The sequence below is a fragment of the Elgaria multicarinata genome, chromosome 16 (genome assembly GCF_023053635.1).
Source record: "Elgaria multicarinata webbii isolate HBS135686 ecotype San Diego chromosome 16, rElgMul1.1.pri, whole genome shotgun sequence".
NCBI classification, from domain to species: domain Eukaryota; kingdom Metazoa; phylum Chordata; class Lepidosauria; order Squamata; family Anguidae; genus Elgaria; species Elgaria multicarinata.
Genome location: NC_086186.1, coordinates 15,360,517 through 15,380,441, shown reverse-complemented (window position 1 = coordinate 15,380,441; position 19,925 = coordinate 15,360,517). Strand labels below are relative to the sequence as shown.

At 38.0% G+C, this 19,925-nt stretch overlaps 1 protein-coding gene across 1 annotated transcript in view; it reads left to right on the top strand.

The window, feature by feature from the left end:
* The window catches only part of CEP152 (centrosomal protein 152), a 39,715-nt gene that overhangs the window by 8,298 nt on the left and 11,492 nt on the right, over positions 1-19,925 (top strand). Inside the window, exons 8-19 of the mRNA XM_063142301.1 lie at positions 319-519; positions 1,406-1,553; positions 3,635-3,726; positions 11,892-12,052; positions 12,939-13,137; positions 14,761-14,868; positions 15,435-15,565; positions 16,008-16,136; positions 16,251-16,386; positions 16,876-17,067; positions 17,838-18,101; positions 18,802-18,933. Coding sequence (XP_062998371.1) covers positions 319-519; positions 1,406-1,553; positions 3,635-3,726; positions 11,892-12,052; positions 12,939-13,137; positions 14,761-14,868; positions 15,435-15,565; positions 16,008-16,136; positions 16,251-16,386; positions 16,876-17,067; positions 17,838-18,101; positions 18,802-18,933 — 1,893 coding nt within the window. The remainder of the gene's footprint in view (positions 1-318; positions 520-1,405; positions 1,554-3,634; positions 3,727-11,891; positions 12,053-12,938; positions 13,138-14,760; positions 14,869-15,434; positions 15,566-16,007; positions 16,137-16,250; positions 16,387-16,875; positions 17,068-17,837; positions 18,102-18,801; positions 18,934-19,925) is intronic.

Below are 19,925 nucleotides of genomic sequence, written 5' to 3'. Positions count from 1 at the left end.
TTGGAACTCTCTTCCCGGGGAAGCTAGACTGGCTCCCTCCTTGATGGGCTTTCGGAAGCAAGCTAAAACTTGTTTCTTCCAGCAGGCCTTTGGAGAATAATCTGTTCCTCCATCTATGTTAATGACTTATAATTTTGTCGCGTATTTTAAACGTTTATGGAAATTTTTTTTGTACATTTCTTTTCCTAGGTTTTACAGTGTATGTTTTAAACTTTGTAAGGCCGCCTTGAGGCCCAGTATTGGGCAAAAGGCGGGATACAAATAAATATAATAATAACACCACCTAACGGATGGGTTGTTTGATGTTTTGTTTCGTAGCTGATCAAACAAGCCAAAGTAGCAGAAGTTGCCATGGAAAGCATGCAGCAGCAGCTCTTGGAACTTCGGCGCTCTGATGCTCTTCAGCGTGCAAGAGAACAGCACGAGGCTATTGTTGCAGCGCTCAAGCAGAAACACGAAGAACAAGCCGTATCTTTGCAGCAGAAACTTGATGCTAGGCACGTAGCACTCCAGGAGCAGGTCAGATGTACAATATGAAAACAGTTACAGAAGGCACATAAACTTCTGAAGTTTTGGTTTCTCCATCTGATAATTTCGTAATTCTCCCTTTGAAAGTATTCTGATGAGCTTCAAAATGCACAAGAGCTGTGAAATCACAAAGAAGCTAAGTTACGCTTAACAATTGCCAGACCAAATTACTTTCTCTTTTGGTATTTTTTAGAACAAAAACAAATAGGGTAGCCACCCTCACCCTCTTGGCTTTCAGTCATAGTACTGCTTTTAACGGTAAAGATTGAATCCACCTAATTATTCTCAAACTCAGGGACTCTTTGGCCTCCTCTGTTTATATTATATGACTGTGATCCTCAATGGAGGCTCATCTGAACAGACCCTGACAAAATTAGTCCGTATGCAAACATTCTAAAAAGGTGCCTGTATCTCTTCAGAGTTTCCAGATGTCTAAATGTATCCTTTTCTCATTTGGAAGGTTCCCAAATCTTCATGTTAGTTGGTTATAAATGCTAGAATGGGTGTGTGTTGATTTCCGTTTCAGTAAAACAATAGGTTTGTTGTTGGGGAGAGCAACCCTATGGCGCCTAGACAGCATCTGGGGTGCCATAGGAAGCTGGGGGTCACCTCCTTGAGGCCCATAGACAGAGCTGCAGATGTCATAGGAAACTGTTATAAATAAGACAAGATGTTTGGGGCAAAACCGCATACACATAAGGACGGAACTGCCAGTGCATGGGTCAATAAACCACCATTTATTGGACTGACTGAACCATTCCAAAACCTTGTTTTGCTTTTAAGCCAACTGTGAGGTATGATTAATGTTAATGTTGAACTTCATTGGATGTCCATGTAAGCTATCTGAACGGTTTATATATGCCATACCTTTTACCAGACAGAACTTTGCTGCCATCTGAGAGAGCATGTGAAGCAACTTGAAAGAACTCTTGAAGAAAGCAAATTAGAAAAAAATGAGGTAATCAATCGGCTCTCGAGAAGTCTAGAAGAAAGCCAAAACCAGTGTGCAAATCTATTACAAACAGGTTTGTCGTCTCGGTATTAATTTTACAAACAAAACATATAATAAGAGGTTCCTAAAGTTTGGTTAAGAGCATTTGTGTGAAGAATCAGAATGGTGTCTAAACGGTCACCTTTTGAGTGCTTTTAAATTTTAACCATTTTATTGTTTTTTACAAAGGAAGAGAAAAAGAAGACAAGCAAAGAAAGAAAACATAAGAGTATCATGCACTTAACTAACAATACAATACAATACAACTAATAAAAACACATATGCAAAACATATAAGGCCATATTCCATTTAAGGCATTCTTCATGTCAGACATATGGGCTATCTATTACTTCACTTTAGCCAGCCCAGTGTTGTCTATTAAGACCACAGATTATGTGTAAAAACCACAGACATATACATCATTCTTTTGTAACTCTTGCATATATTCTATCAGAGGTTTCCAGTCCAGTACAAACGAGGTTGTTGATTTTTCTTTTACTAGTGCCGTAAGTTTGGCCATCTCCGCCAACTGCAAAACTTAAGCAGCCATTCCTCCGTTGATGGTACTTGTGTATTTTTCCAGTATTGTGCATAGAGTAGTCTGGCAGCTGTTGTCATGTACAAAAACAGCGTTCCTCGTTTTTCTTTAAGTTGATCATCCATAAGTCTCAACAAGAATGTTTCCGGTTTCCTTTGTAGATTTGTCTTTAATATTTTTTGCATTGACAAATGGATCTGAGTCCTTTTAGATGCATATGAAAAGGTCTTAATTTCAGTTATTATTATTATTTATTGCATTTTTATACTGCCCAACAGCCGAAGCTCCCTGGGCGGTTCACAAAAACAGTTCCTTTGCAGCAAATGCCAGCCTTTCAGCATTTGAAAGCAATCTTGCTAAAAGGAGGCTGAACATTGTCAGCAGAACAGGGCAGGTGAGGTTGTTTTATTACTTTCATTGCCGAAGCATTTTTTAAATTGATCTTATGCTTAATGGCATTCTAAGCTATCAGTTGACCACGGTTCTGGTTCATTTAAGTTGTGTTTTTTGAATAGTGTCGGAATCCTGGAGTTCCTCAACAAAAAAGATCAACTGTAGCAGACGAATTGTGCAACAGACACAACTCTTTTCCTGCCATAGGCAGCTGCAAGTTATTATTACGTACAATTGAGGTGCATTTTCAGTTTGTGTGGGATGACAAGTACCCTACAGGCTTAGGTAGCGTCCCCTTCAAACTGTGCATGCTCTAGAATGTATCCCAGAATCTTCTGAAAAGCACATGAGAGTCCATGGCAGATGTGCAGGTATTCCTTGGCAAATGTATCAATGTGGAAACGGTTCTCTGAGAGTAGGAAATTTGGAAAATCTTAAATTAAGATCATACGCCACCTATTCTGCTTCGAGTGGCAACTTAAAGACGCAGATGCATCAGAAGTCTGGTGCACGTAAGTAGAGAAGAGGCCTCTTGTAAGGAGAGGAGGATGGAAAGTTGCAGTAGAGGAAAACTTCCTTTTCATTTAACCTTGCATAATAACATAAATAAGTAGTGAGGAGTGTGACAGGCGATACTTAAGTGACATATACCCTGCCAAATCCAGACTGAAAAATATTCGTGCTGGCTAAAGAAATACTGTGAAAGGCTGCTCTAAGTGTCATTAAAAGTGTAACTGTATACATTTAGACATCGTGGTCCTTTTTTTTAAAAAAAAAACACACACCCTTAACTCCTTTACCAAGCCTGCCTTGTTCATCCTGTTTTTCTGGCATAGTCTCACAGTTTCCTTTAGCTTCGGGTGAGCTAAAGAAAAGCAAACATTTGACATGTCTTTCTTACTCATCATTACTTTTATTTTAAAGTACAAGGAAAAACTATCAAAGCTACCACAGTCTCAAGTGCTAGAAGAGTTGTTTTTTCCAAATTGAGAACTTGCATATAGAGCCACAGTGTACATATCCTCTTCTAAGCATCCCTCTGAAAGATAAATCTTAGCATTTCGGTACATTTACAAAATGGGACACTTATACATGTTAGTGCTTTAGAAAAGGTCACTTGATTTTTCTTTCTTTCTTAGCAGTTCTTTACGTTCCTAAGCTTAATTCTAATTCTTTCTCTCCAGGTTTGGTAAAGGAGACAAATCAGTTACGTCTGCAGCTTCAGCAAACCCAGTCTGCCCAGTTGATAAGCAATGAAATGAATAAAGCTCTGCAGGTTGGTTTATTTTCCTGTTTAAATACTGTAAAGATTTGACTTACCTGGGGCACTATAAAAAAAGATAGAAGCTCCTCCAGTAGAAAAAATTATTCAAAATTTACAGGATGGGTATTTTATTCCACAGTTCCTAACGAAAACATTTTTATTTATGTGAGTTCATATCCCGTTTTGTTTTGTTGTGTTGTTAGACTCTAGCTGAGTTCAGACATGAATGCTAGTGGCTTCCTGACTGTGGTTAGGAGATCAGAAGTGTGCTGAGGGCTCGTGTGCGTCCCGTTCCCCCTATCTTTCCTAGTTGCCATTAGCTGTGTTGCAGCGCTATGCCTTGTGCTGGTACTAATCATGATTAGCACTCTGTGCTTAGCAAATTGCTAGCTTTACTGACTGTACTGGGTTATTAGATAGGCAACAGACTGCTGTTAAAATCAAGAAACCAAACTAACTTCCTGTTTTAACTCCAGCTACCAAATGCCAGCTCAAATATCTTACACTTATTTTGGAAAGATGCTCAGGAAAGGAGTTCCATAGTTCCAGAACAGTTGCCAAAAATTCATGTCAGTGTCTGCCCAGGTATGCTGAAAGCTGTTTGCAATGTGTAAAGTTGGAGGCTGGACTGAAAGAAATTCACTTTTACTATCGTCCAGTATCACTTTAAGGCAGCAATCCTAAGCTCACTTACTAGAGAGCATCTTATCGGACTTGTTTCAACTGAGTAAACATGTAAGATTTTTTTCCGTTAAGTATGCAAAATGCTCAATAATCCTTCTCCCATTTATTCTTTTTTTTTTTTCCTTTTTTTTTTTTTTTATATAAACATAGATAAACATTACCAAAATATAACTGAAACAAAACACAATAAGAAAAAGAAAAACATCAAATATCTGCTGCATACATATTGAATGATTGTTGAGTACAAATATCAAAAACTATTACATATACCTTATCATACTACAACATCTTCGTTCTTAACATAAAAGTGCACCCCCCACCTCGGGATCATTCTTGAGTCCAAAATCTAATCGTTTCTTCTGCTGGTGGTTTCCCACTTCCCTTAGTAAACACAAACACTAGGAACTGTTTCCAAATTCCTTCGAACTCATTTATTTTAGTTACGCCTTTTCTCCACTTAATATTACATGTCAGTTTATCATTAATGGCTATGTCCCAGACTTCTTTGTACCATTCCTCAATAGTATATTCCCCTTGGACCTTCCAGTTCCTAGCTACCATCAGTCGTGCTGCAACCAACAAATTCGATATCAGCTCTATAGTTCCTTTTCCACACTTTATATCTTCAAATAGTGACAGCAATGCTATTTTTGGTGTTTGTTCTATTTTCATTCCCACTATTTCTTCAATTTCTGAGAACACCATCTTCCATAATCTTTGTACATATTTGCATTGCCACCACATATGTAAATACGTTCCTTTTTCCCCACAACCTCTCCAACAATTTGCTGAATGTTGATCACTTATCTTATTCAATCTAACCGGGGTTAGGTACCACCTCCATAGGATTTTAAAATAATTCTCCTTTATTCTTACTGATAAACTTCTCAACACTCTTTGTTTCCATAGTCCCTCCCAGCTCTGTCGCCCTATTTGTATCTTCAAATCTGATTCCCAAACCATTTTCTCTGTATTCTCTCTAAACTCCTTCTCTAACAATATTTTATATATTTCACTCATTAATCCTTTTGAAACTATACTCCCTCCTTTCCCTTCCTCCTTACTTACTACTAATTCTTCAAACCTCGTCATCTTTCTGCACATTCTATTATCTTTAATCCACTTTTTATTCCATTGCTCTAATTGACCATATTCTAGCCAAGATAGCTTCTTCTCCTTTAACAAATTTTCCATATCCTCTCTTGTTTTAATATCTCTTACCCAATCCTTTAATCTTATTTTATTTTTCTCTTTTAATATTTTACATAATCTACCCTTTAGATCCTCTGGGAAATTCTTTAACATTATTATCGGTGCTAAGGGAGAGTTGCTCGGAAGCAGCTTCCCTTTAAATTTACTCCAAATTTCCCATTGAGTCCTCAGGAGTGGATTATCTATACTTCCAACCCACTTTCTTCCTCCGTCTTTAAAAAAAACATTCTCCAAATTCATCTCTACCTTATTTATGGTTTTTTCTTCCATCCAATATAAATCTCCTACTCCCATAATTGCTTCTACAACATGTCTTAATCTATTTGCTACGTAGTATAATTTTATGTTTGGGAGACCCATTCCCCCCTTTTTTTGGCTTAGGTACCAATTATTTTTATTCACTCTTGCTCTCTTTTCTCCATTACAATATTTATTAATAATATTTTGCCAACTTTTTATCTCGGTTTCTGATATTTTTATAGGTAACATTCTAAATACAAAATTAATTTTAGCTAATATCTTCATTTTTATTAAGGCTATTCTTCCGAACCAAGATAAATTTAATCTTTTATATTTCTCCAATTTCTCTAATACCTCTTTCTTTAACCTCGTTAAATTTTCCTTTTCAAGATTCTCTAAATTTTTTGTAATTTTAATTCCCAAATATTTAATCTCATTCTTAACTTTCAATTCCATTCCCTTAAATTCCCAATCCTTTTCTTCCTTCTTGGTATAGTTAAACAACATCATCTCTGATTTAGACCAATTTATTTTTAACCCTGTAATTTCCTCAAATTCCCTCAACTGATATTTAATTCTTTCTAACTTTCTTAATGGATTCTTAATGGTCAATAAAGTGTCATCCGCAAACATGTTTAACTTTATTTCCCTTACCTCTCCAATTCCTTCTAACTCTTCATCCTCCCTTAGTGCCTTCGCCAAAACTTCCATAACCATTACAAACAGGACCGGCGAGAGCGGACATCCTTGTCTTGTTCCTCTGGCTAGTCGTATCTTTTCAGTAAGTCCGTCATTTACCACCACTACCGCCGTATTTTGGGAATATAGCTGTTCTATTACATTTTTAAATTTATTTCCAAATCCCAATTTATCTATAATACTCTTTAGTGCCTGCCAGCTCACACAATCAAAAGCTTTAAAAATATCTAATGCCATAATACCTGCCTTAATATTTGCTTTTTTTATTACATTTATTACATTTAAAACTCTACCCACTAAATTATGCATATGCCTTCCTACCACAAACCCACATTGATCTGCTCCTATATATTCTGCCAAAAATTTATTTAGCCGTTTGGCCATAATAGATGTAAAAATTTTAGCATCCTGATTTATTAAAGAAATAGGTCTATAAGAATCGGGATTAGTCAAATCTTTATCTGGTTTTGGGATCAGAATTATCACTGAATGTTCCCATGATTCAGGTATCTTCTCTCCTGATAATATCCTATTATAAAGTTCCATTAATTTTGGAACTAAACAGTCTTTGAAGACCTTATAATATTCTGGACCCAAACCATCTGCTCCCGGTGATTTACCAACTTTTAACTTATCAATAACCTCTTCAACTTCTCTTTGAGTTATTACTGACTCCATTAACTCCTTATATTCTAATTTTATTCCCTTCTTTATAAACCTTCCAATATACTCCTCCACCTTTTCTTGTTGACTTTCTTTACCCTTATACAATTCCTGATAGAATTCCTGAAAAATTTTTATTTTAGCTTTCATTGCATGACAATAATTCCCTCGGCTATCTTTCAACGTTTCTATCCCATTCCTCCCTTTTTCTTTTTGTGTGAGCTTGGCAAGCAACCTCGAGTTCTTATCACTGTTTTCAAAATATTCCCTTTTCATATACATTAAATTCTTTTGAATCTCTTCTATATTTAAATTTTCTAATTGTTTCTTCTTAGCTTGTATTTCCACTAATTTATATTTATCTTTAACTCGCCAATATCTTTCCTCCAAGTTTTTAATTTCTATCTCTAACTTTTCCTGTTCTGCACGTTGTTGTCTTTTTAAACTACATGTTTCTCTAATACAGATTCCTCTTGCTACAGCCTTCATGGTGTCCCAAATGACTGACCCAGCTGTTCCTCCTTTTTCATTAATTTCCCATGACTCCGACAGTTCCTTCCGAATTTTATCTACTATTTTATTATATTTCAATATCTTTGTATTCAGCTTCCATCTATATGCCTCTTTATAATCTTTCTTAACTGTAAATTCTAGACTTAACAAGGCATGATCAGTTACTTTTATTACCCCCATTTCCATTTTACAAATCCTCGTTGCAAAATCTTTTGAAACAAATATATAATCTATCCTGGAGTATGTATGATGAACTGGGGAAAAGTATGAAAATCCAGGCCTATTCCCGTTAAGTAAACGCCACGAATCTAAATAATCATTTTCTTTTACTAATTTATTCAATATAGTCATATTGTTCCTCTTTTCAGCATTAGTGGGATTTGACCTGTCCCGTTTATTATCCATAACCATATTAAAATCCCCAGCTAATATAGCATACCCCTCCTTAAATTCTTCTATTTCTTTAAACAACTTTATAAAAAACTCTCTATGCCTCTCATTTGGGGCATAAACATTAATCAAAGTATAGACCTTTCCCTCAATTTTACCTTTTAACATAAGATATCTGCCCTTATCATCCTTTTTTACTTCTTCTAATATAAACCCACTTTTTTTTGAAATCAAAGTGGCCACTCCATTTTTTTTCGATGTCCCTAATGACTTTTCATAATAGGCTAACCACTTTAATTTTATCATATTCGAATTCTCGGAGCCTTGGTGTGTCTCTTGGACCATTATAATATCTGATCCCTCTTTATTAAGCATTTGTTCTATTCTCTTCCTTTTCACGACTGCCCCCAAACCTTTAACATTGAGTGTTGATACCTTTATCTTTTTATCCATAATCACCCTTTTGAAATCTCTTCCGATCCCTTGTGCTCAGCAGTTCAAACTTGCTTACATAAAAAAACAAACTCCATACATAAAACCCCCACCCTCCTACCCCAATCCCTCCTCTCCTACCTTCCCCCCCTCCCCACCCCCCCACTCTAATCCCCCCCCCATATCCCCGTGAGTCTAGTACTCCAGCCATCTACTTTAAAGGGGGGGGGGAGGCAGTGCTGCGCCTGGCCGGCAGGTTTCTATATTAGCATTTCTATTTGCAATTATCTCCAAACATAATTAACAATTCTCTTACTCTCCAGATGTCCCAGCCTCATTCCCTCCCCCACCCACTCCAGCCCCATTTGCTTCCCCATCCAGACCCAGCCTCTTCAGCAATTCTTTACCTTGATCCAATGAGGTTACTCTGTGTTCCCTCCTCCCATATGTAAATCTTAAGAAAACCGGGTAACCCCATGCGTATGGAATTTTGTTCTGCATTAACATTCCAGTTATTGGTTTAATACTCCGTCTCCAATTTAATGTATGTTGAGAAAGATCATTATAAATTTGCACTGCTTTGCCTTTATATTGTAACTGGGTCAAAGATCTCAATTCTTTCATGATTTGCTCTTTTTTATAATAGTTACCAAATTTCACCAAAATATCTCTAGTCCCTTTGTAGTTTTGCCCCCCCACGCGGTGGACTCGGTCCAGATCCGATCCATCTATTGGTATGTCAGGCATCAGCTCTTTGAACCAGTTCAGAATGATTTCTCTAAGATCTTCTCCTTGTATCTGCTTCAGCTGCTTTATTCGAATTGAAGATCTACGAGATTGGTCTTCCAAGGCGATCAGACGTAATTCCCATTCCTTAAATTGAATATTTGTTGATTTTTCAAAAGCCTCTTGCTTCTTCTGGTCCAATTCCGCTTTTGCCTCTATCTCTTTGATCTTATCCGAGTTTTCTGCGGTCTTATCCGAAAGAACACGCATTTGTTGTCTAAATTCATTCATTTGCAGATCCATTTTTTTAAAAATGATGATATTATTCTCTACAATAACTGCCTTAATTTCTGCTAGGGAGGGAAAGTTGCTGTCCATTGCTTTTCCCCCTTCAGCCATATTCTTTTCTTTATTTGGTACTGTATCCAAAGAAACTGGGTCTATAACTTCGTCTTCCTGGTCTGTTCCAGGGGCTGTATCTTCCAGGTGGGAGAGGTGGGTTAAATTATGATTTGAAGGTTTCTTTTTTTGTATATTCAACTTTTCCCACTTCTTAATCTTTTTTTTAATGTTGGACATAGGACCCTTCTGAGTAGGGCATAAATCTTAGAGCCCCCACTTCCTTAGCAACTTTTACTGGCTTCTCTTCTATGTGCCAAACACACCACCTTCTTCCCGAGGGGGAGGAAATATATTCAGTTCACAACAGCATTCACTAGAGGGGATCAGATCCAATCATTCACAGTTTCTCAAAATCCCACATCTCCCTCACAGAATGCTGTTTCTTCCCCTTCACCCCCCCCTTCTCGGCACACCGCAAACAGCTTCCACTTTCCACTTTACAAAGATTACAGCAAACAACTTCAAAGCCAGTATTTCAATCTTTCCAACTTAAGATAAAGGATGAGAAGTGAGGATCGCTGTAAATCAGATCAACGTCTAACAAGCATAAGTTCTTTCTTTTCAAACTGCGACATCAATCATGTTACTTTACTTTCGGTTTTGCCTCTGCAGTTTATAAAGACATTCCGTCAAGCTCACCTCATCCCATCGGCTCTTCTCAACACTTTCCAGCTCCGATAGCTTTTATAATCATTTCCTGTCGTTTGCTCAAAGATTTATGCCCATTAAAAAATAGATAATTGCTTTTTCCGGCAACGCCGCTCAGAGCCTCAGAAGAAACCTGCCACCGCCATGGCTGCCAAGCTCCGCCCCCTCTCCCATTTATTCTTACACCAATGAGATTGTTCCATTTCATAGGTGGAGAATTAGATTGACAAGGCCAGACAGTTGAAAGATTGACATTGTGGAAATTCATTCTGAATCTGCTATAAAATTTCGTTTAAATTTATGCAACCAGAAAAAATAACATAATTTTAAATTGACACATCTATAGTCTGAAGTGTGCTGACAGTGACCCAGTACAGACATCACGCTAATCCATGGTGCTTAAGTATCTTGGGCTAAACATTATGGCTTAGCGTGTCATATGAGCCATGACTTAGTGTTTTGTGTGAAATATTCCTAACCATGGTGGCTACATAACCATGGTTTAAACATGCTCACTAACCATTTGCTGCAAAAAGGTTAGTGGCTTAACCATGGCTTATCATGTCATCTGAACAAGCCCAATAAAAATAATCACGAGTGTGGTTATACTACTTCTGGATGCCCAATGAGGTTACCTGCACATACTTGAGGACCACTTTTTGCATTGTGTCCATCTTCTCTAAATCCAGGAATCTTACATAAATGCTGTTTGAGTGTCACACTTGGATTCTTTCAGTATTCTGTAAAATTATTCACAGCACTCTGTGATTATTCCAGTATTAATATTAAGCATGTTGTTGTTGTTTTTTTAAAAAAACCAGGCTTTCATAGCCAAGTACAGTCAGATGGCTGCCCAAAAGAGGCCTTGACTCTTGTCTCCATTTTGGCCGTACACTCATTGCGGTGTACATATTTACAGATGGATTGCTGCATTAGCCTGCTTAGCAGCAATAATATCAAAGAATCTTGTGCCATCTTAAAGACTAACAAAAGTATTATGGCATAACCTTTCCTAGACGAGAATCCACTTCATCAGATGAACTTATTCAAAGTGCATGTTAATAGTGATTCATTCATCGTGTTTGTGTTAATAATATCCAGACACTATAAAATATAACCACGAGAAACCTGTTTCCGAAAATGCATTTTCCCAAGAGAGATTCTGTGAATTTGTTGCCAAGAGGCGCATAGAGGGGCCCAGCGAATAGTCTGGCAGCACTTGGTCCTGTTTCATTGCCATAGTGAAGACCTTTTTAGTCCTTTGGATGGGAGATCTTCTGGTGCCCAATGTGAGAGCAGGGTGCTAGTGTAATAAATATTTTTAGAAATGAATTAGAAGAACAACTACATACTTAGCTGTGAGTAGCTCATGTATGTAAGATTAATGTACCATGTATTATCAGAGGTGGCCTTTGGAAGTCCATATCTTTGGAAGTCCACAAATCTCCTAGTTCAGTTAACTAGGTAAATGCTGGGATAACTGGGTAGCTGCTGGCACTTACAGGCTTATATTCCTAACCTGTTCTGGATTTGTTTATCGGTCACCAATTTATTTTCTGTATTTTTAGGAAGAGCTAAAGGAACTAAAAGAAGAAATCATATTATATGAATCTGCTGCGAAACATGGTGTGTTTCTCAATGACCCTGGTGGCGAATTGAATGTAGATATGACTGATTCTTATGTAGATTTGGGTATTAAAAAGGTCAACATGAAAACAAGACTACAAAGGTACTGGGTGAACACTTTTCTAATTAAAAAATAAATGAATAGTGAAATGTTGCCCAAATCATACCATCCCCCCGCCCATTCCAGTAGCTGTTGTAGCAGAACTATTGTGGTACCCTACATTAATTGTAAAATCAGTTAAAAAACAATCTCACCATTACTTGGGGCTTGCAGTGGTCTTCTATCCAAGAAGCTGATCTGGTATTTATCTGTATAGCTTTTGTAATGCTGTAGGATCCGGTGTTCCCAGATCATTATCTGGGTGCCTAAAATCAGCTCCCTGATTACCTATGTGATAAATGTGTTTGTCACTTTCACACTGCTGCCTTAAACATCTTAACTGTGTGTCAATTTTAAACTGCTGTATTGACAACTGTAGAGTCATAGAATTGCAGGGCTAGAGTGAACCAGTTCCTCAAAACTTTGCTCAAGTACCAGTTTAGCTTCAACTGCTGCACCATAGTAAACCTGAACGGCTAATGATATATAAATTAAATGTTTCGCTTCATGCTATGCGTGTTCCCTTGGAAGCAAGTCCCACTGAGTTCAATGGGACTTAAGATTGCAGTCTGGAATCTTGAAGCTTTCCAGCCTTTGGAGAATAATCTGGTCCTCCATCTATGTTAAGGTCTTGTAAAATTGTCTTGTGTTTTAAACGTTTAATGTTTTAATATTGTAATTTTTTATTACTATTTTTGTAAATTCCCCCCCCCCCAGGTTTAAAATGTATAAGTTTTAAATATTGTAAGGCTGCCTTGAGGCCCAGTATTGGGCAAAAGGTGGGATAATAATAATAATAATAATAATAATAATAATAATAATAATAATAATAATAGGTTGTTAATACATGTAGCTTCTCTCCTCCACCTCTATTTTTAATGCTCAACAGTTCTGCACTTAATAAAGAAGTAGATAAAGGACTTTCTAAAGATGAGGTCATCTTAGAGCTTAAGGATGAGTTGGAACGTTTATTGAGCAGTAACAAGGCAAAGAGGAACCGGGTTTCTCAGTTACAAAATGACCTTGAGGATTGCCAGAGAACAATAGAAGAACTGAAGCAGCAGATGGTGAAAACAAACGCGCATGAGGTTTGTTTATTTGTATGTTTAGAAACATGGTTATACGTTTGGCCTCCTGCCCCTCATTTATTTGTTAAAACGAAAAGCTTTTATTGAATTTTAAACAAACAAAATTGTTAAGACTCAATGCATATGGACAGAGAAAACAGCTCATACTGTTAGAGCAGTGGTTCTCAACCTGGGGCACTCCAGATGTGTTGGACTGCATCTCCCAGAATGCCCCAGCCAGCAGAGCTGGCTGGGGCATTCTGGGAGTTGTAGTCCAACACATCTGGAGCGCCCCAGGTTGAGAAAGGCTGTGTTAGAGGATGGAATTTGGTTTTCTGGACCAGTATTGCAGCCAGTTGGGTCATTTACTGGGTCAGTTCGAGACAGTGGGAATAAGGAGTGCTAACATGAGGAATAATAAATAGTTGGTTTTCGTCATAAGAAACTGGTTCCTGTCCTTTGGCAGAAGTTAGAGAAAATCTCTAAAACTCCATTACAACAGTATGTACTGAACTTTTCCTTATCTTAACTCCCTATTCTTGCCAAAAAAATGCATTCGTTCTAGTACCAAACAACTGAAATACGGTTTGTATGCAGTGTTCTTGCTTTACATGGGAGAGCTGCTTAGTTCTGCAGCTTGGCTAACTGGCCTATGATAACATGGCTAGCATATGGCATGGCTGGCTAACACTGTGTTCTGGCTACACTGAAACTTCTGCTTTGCTGCCAAAACCGTGTTTACTTGGAAGTAAGAGCTAGTTCTGTGTTATGAGCCTTTTGTTTGCTGCTTAGACAGTATTTAAACTTGGAAGGTTATGTAGGAAAGGCTGATGTAACTCCTTTGCTAAGTATTATCGATCTGGCCTTAAATCTCATTAAACTCCACAAATGTGGCCTTTGCCATATTTTTAATGCTGTTTTATCAGCTGTAGCAAATAAAATGCAGACACTTAGATCAGATTCTTAGATAGCGAAGCTGTATCTTGACAGTACTGCGCTGTGCTTCCAATGAACACAGACTTTAATGCGTGCAAACCAGCTAACAAGACATGTATATAACATAGCCTAATCCTAGCCACATTTCCCAGAGGTAAATCTTTCTGGTTTCAGGGAACAGGGGCTTCGCTCCCAAGATGGGTGCATTTTTGTACTCGGTATGGTTTGCATTGTTTCCGTCAAAGATATACGTAATAGTGAGTTTGTTGTGATGCCTTATTATGATTAAATGCAAGTTTATTGCCTTTAACGGTTTGGATGATTGTAAAATGGTACGTTCACCTGTTTCGTTTTGGAAAGCCTCATGCCACATTTCTGAACAGTTACATACGCACAGAGATTGTTTTGGTCCAGTACAGATGGAATGTATTTGGGTGGGTTCATAAATGGTTGTATGAAATGGTTTTTCTTTGGCAGCTATTTCAGATGAAGATCTTGTCATGGGCTGAGAATGTGTTGCCCTGTGAGCCAATTTAAAGAACCCACCAAGAATTCCTGCCCTCTCTTTTTATCATGGGGTGAGGAGTTGTATTGGTCCTTAGACTGTACATATATGCATGGAAAGTTATCATCTCTGATCTGTGCAGCACAAACTTATTTTGTAGTCATAATAAGAGTTGTCTGGACTTATTGTGCTCTTTTCGTTAGCCGAAAGGAAAAAATAAAGAGGATCCATCCGATATTTTGCAGCCCAGTACTTCTGAAGAAATACCAAGGCTCAACAAGGAAAACCAGGATTTGCAACATGAAATTGAGGTGGGTTTTTAATGTGTTAATTTTCTTGCTACCTAAAGGTAGGTTGCTGGGGATCCCATAGAATATGGCACCTCCATGTTGAGTTTGAGGGGGGGAGAAAATGTTGGAACACTTAACCCTATGATGTCATTGCACTGTACGTTTACATCATTGGCTGCCAGTGATGGGAGAAGAGACTTGCACAGTATTAGGATATACGTGTTTGTATAATATATAGGAAGAGAACAATCTAACATTTCTAGATATTTTGAAGTCATAAGGGGAAAATTTGGTTCCTTTCCAGGGAAGCTAAGACATTTGAGAAGTATGGGAAGGAATTGAATTATATGCAGTAATTACTTTCTATTTAAAATAAAAGAGAGAAAAAATGTTATTGCACAGAAGCAGGGAGTGTTCAGGGTTTTTTTCCATTTCCTTTTTTCATGGCCTTCACATCTTTGATCAGTTATGTAGGTATTACCCACAATATGCATTTTTTTCTTAAGGCGTGATATGTTTTAAGCCTGATACCATTTTAAACTGAATTTACTTTTCTCATTATTCCTCCCTTATTTTTGTTTGAACAGAGTCATAACGCACGTATTCAGGAACTTATAGAAGACCAGGAAAAACTAAAAAATGCAAATCAAGAGCTTTGTAGACAAATGAGAGAGATGGTTCAGGACTTCGATCGGGATAAGCAAGAAGCCCTCGACAGGTACTTGGAAGTGGGGAAGCGAAAGACATTGGACTGTGTTGGTCTATAAATATTATTTTATGCTTCCCTCTGTAAACAAATAGAAGTAGATAACTAATTGGATTGGATTTAGGGGGTCTTCATTTATTGTTTTGGACTCCTCTATATTAGTTGTGCCTTGCAAGTATATTGAGTAAATAGAATAGCATTGGTAAGAGCAGTCTTATTACACCTTAGGCCAGTGTCGAGTCTCTGACATCAAACAGTTGTAGGACTTGGCTCTATGTTCCAAACCTTGCTGAGCACTTACGGAGGCTTACTCTTTAGGGCTAGCTTTTGCAAAGTGGTGGAGGCAAGCATCTCTGCTAGAACCAAACAAAGCCCCAACCAAAACACAGAAAGCAATTCTGAAGCTGTTCTTGTGTACAGTACCTTTCAAAGCTTTTTTCCCCTTCTGTTCCAGATGTGAAAGAACCTATCGGCAGCATTATGAAGATGTGAAGAAAAAGCTCTGTGAAGAGCTTGCAGAAAGGCATGCTGCACAAAGAGAAAAGCTCATTCATGCTTATGAAGAGAACATGACCCAGTTAAAGTAAGGTTATTTTTGCCCATCTAAATTAGAAAATCTATCTGAAGCCTGTTGCCTTTTTAGAGAAGAGTTGGGTTTTTGTTTTGTTTTTAAATTACAGCATCTTGTTTTTTCAAGGGCTGACATCGATGAATTGAACAAAGAGATTTTTACAGTGAAGGAATGTTACATTGCAGTCTGCAGAGAGAGAGATGAACAGGAGACCACTCTGAAGGCAGCATTTGAAAAGGAGCAGTTAGTGAAGGATGAGAAGGTAGATGCAAAAATATCTTCAAGTGAATTTACTCCAGAGATAATGATTGCACAGCAACTACACTAGATATGGTTCTGAACAAAGAGAAATTGGTAATTTGTATTAGTAAAATCTTTGGGAACATGTGCGTCGTGGGCAGAACAAATATAACACTGCCCATATCTTATGATAGTTAAATGATTTGGGACAGGCCATGAATGCACCCACTCCTTCCCATCAGACCCTCAACTATCAAGCAGGAAATCCTCCTATCTGTTTCACAGTACATGATGTCTTAAAAACTTCGGTCTCACAAACACAATGTCTTATGTGGCTGGTGGTTATAGAATATAGAAGCTTTGATCCTAATATGATACTAACAGATGAAGTATCCACTACAACGGTTTTTACCTGTAATACTTTTACTCCACTGAAGAGCTGAACCTCATTAGCTATAAGGCGTCTGTTTTGTCCAATCTGTATTCAGCAGTCTTATTCAATTTTGCCTAGATTAAGAAACAGTTACTGGAGGAAAAGGAAGAGTCTTTAAACAGGCTGAGGAGTGAACTAGAAGAAACGCATAAGAATTCCATGGTGCTAGCCCAGAGCCAATGGCTGAAAGAAAAAGAAGCTGACACAAAGCAACATATTGAGAATGAAGTGGCAAAAGTCAAAGCCTTTTGGGAGAGAGAACAGAAAGAGGTGTGTGGGATTTGTATTAAAACATAAGTGAGGTCTTCTGGCATGCTGTCTGATGGAGACCCTAAAGATTAAGAGGCTTCTGAATTCATTGGATCTTGCATGAAATTGTCCCTAGCCTTTAAAAGTATAGCTATAAAATGGATCTCTTTCTTTGTAGTTGGCGGTGATACTCTTCTAGTATTTGGTTTTTGTGTGTATTTGCATCCTCCTGTAAATATATTATTTATTTTATTTATTTAAAACATTTATATCTCGCCCTATATCATTAAGATCTCAGAGCGGTGTACAGATAAAAGCAAACAGTATAAACCGATAAATATGCACAGTTAAAAACAAATTAAACCATGAACCAAGTTAAAACAAGATATAATTTAAATGTAGTTAAAACAATGTGCCATCTTAGTGAATTCAACCATCAAAGGCTCTGTTAAAAAGCCATGTTTTTACTTGGCGTCGAAATGAAATCTGTCGGTGCCAGTCGGGCCTCCAAGGGGAGGGCATTCCACAGTCGGGGTGCAACGTCAGAGAAACCCTCTCCCTTGTCACATAGCGAATGTGTTGTGCTGGTGGGATGTTGGAGGAGCTGGTGGGCTCCTCCAACAGATCTCAAGTCTCGGGCAGGCATATAAACCCTGCTTTCGCTTTGATTATTTCAGCAATTATCCTTATGCAATCTAGCTTTTAACATATGACAGTTCAGTTAATTTTAAGGGTCTGTAGGCACATATCTCCCCGTCTGCCCTAAAATCAGAATCCTCTGTTACATATAGATCAATGATCAAGCTATTCAAGAAGTTGAAAAAGTGTGGCAGCATAGACTGGATCAAGCTTTGGAAGGAACAAAGAGAGCCGTGGTGGAATCCAAAGATCACTGCAGCCAAACGGACCTATTCTCCATCCCAGATGAATCCCTACGCCAGGTGATTGCAGAAGCAGTTGAAGAGCAGTCACGGCTATTTCGAGAGGTGCTGAAAGAAAAGGAAAAGACTTTGAGAGAGCATGAAGCAAGGCATCACGAGAGCATTGCCAATCAGGTAACAAGGAGACGCGTTGTTTTGCCTCGCCTTTAACATGGCCCAAATATGTCCAAATCATGTGCAAGGGTTAGCTGAAAATACATTTGCTTCATACGGATGTAATTAACTACACTTAGGCTTAAACTATTGCAAGATAAAAACAATATCCATCATTATAAAATAGTAAAAAGCTTTCGTATTTTGAACAAAGATGCCAATTTAAAATCACCACATAAAACATTAAGAAGATGTATAAAATTAAACAAAATGCAACTTATACAACCATAAAACGTTGCAATTAAAAGGCTAAAAGAAGAGTTAAAATATTGTCAAGGGGAAATTTAATGAAAGCTAGTGAATGGTTAAGAAACCATTTTGAATAGTGCAGGTGTTTATTTTATTTTATTTCAAGTTGAATCTGAATGTTTGCACTTAATACCTCAGTCAGAGTTGAAGACCTTATAAGATGATAGGAAAGGCGAGCTGCCTAGCTTTTTATGTCTCTTGCTACATTTCTGGGCACAGCTAGGCTGCTTAAATCCCATTGACTTCGGTTGGTTTTAAGTAGCCAAACTGTGTGCAGGTAGGATTGCTGCTGAAATACCTAAAAATTGAACTTTGCTTTCATTTTGTTTGAACTGCAACATGACTGAAACCAGATTTCTCAGTCATTGCTGGTTGAAGTGGCATCCTCTTTGCTTCTACTTATCATTTGTAGGTTGAATCAGCTCTGACAAAAGCCCGTGCCCGGTGGCTGCAAGAACTGACTGAGCTTGAGGAGTACAAAGCACATCTGAAAGTAGCCAAGGAAAAATGGGAGAAGGAATCCGAAATCAGCACAGCAAAGCAGGTAGCAGAGAACAGGTGGATTCTGACAAGATTTGAATGGCTTAGTTTGGGGCAGCTTCATACCTCAGCAAATTGGAAAAGCTGCAAAATTAAGTCGCCTACATTAAAAAAAAAAAAAGTATTTGAAAATCTGCTCAGTTTCGGTAAAACCAGTGTTTTGCTTCCAAACAGATAGATGTTGGCGTTTATAATGGGCCTGTTCAGACAACACGCTAAGCCATGGTTAGGCTGCCAACCCTTTTGCAGCAAATGGTTATTCAGAGTGTTTAAATTGTGGTTCACAAAGGCTAGGAATGGTTCACGCAACACACTAAGTCATGGGTCACATGACACACTATGCCATAATGTTTAGCTCAAAATGTTTAACCACTGTAGCTTAGTGTGTTGTCTGAACAGGGCCATAAGCACTATTATTTTTAGTATGTGTGTGTGTGTGTCTTTTCTTCCTAAATTGTCTAGTTGGGTTTTTTAATGCATCTGGTGCATAATACTTGCATTATTTAGTTATAATGAATTCAGGCTAGAGCACCACTGGCTACAAGAACAGAAACCTACTCACAAGTGCTGGTATTACCGAATCGGCTAAAGATGTAAAGCTGCCCGCTGTCTTAATGCTGGCTAAGTGGTTTGGAAGGCCTTTCCTACTCACACTTCTGCCCTTCCTTTCCTGACTTGTGTTGGTATTTCTCCTCCCCACACATCTATGTTAAAATGCTCACCTTAGTTTTGCTTCTAACCATGGCAATAATGTGCCACAAACTATGCTAAATGGAAATTCCACTGCAGATGTAGCACTAACCTTACTTACTGAAACTGACAGAGGTTGGAAGGAAGTGCCCACATAAGAGTGGAGGCAAGGAACCTGCAAGCTCGTGGGCTTCCGATTGGCGAACCAATAATAATATTAATAATAATAACTTCTTACCAGCCTCTCCCTTTGGATCAAGGCGGGGAACAACATTAGTACAACAATACAATATAAATATAAATCAA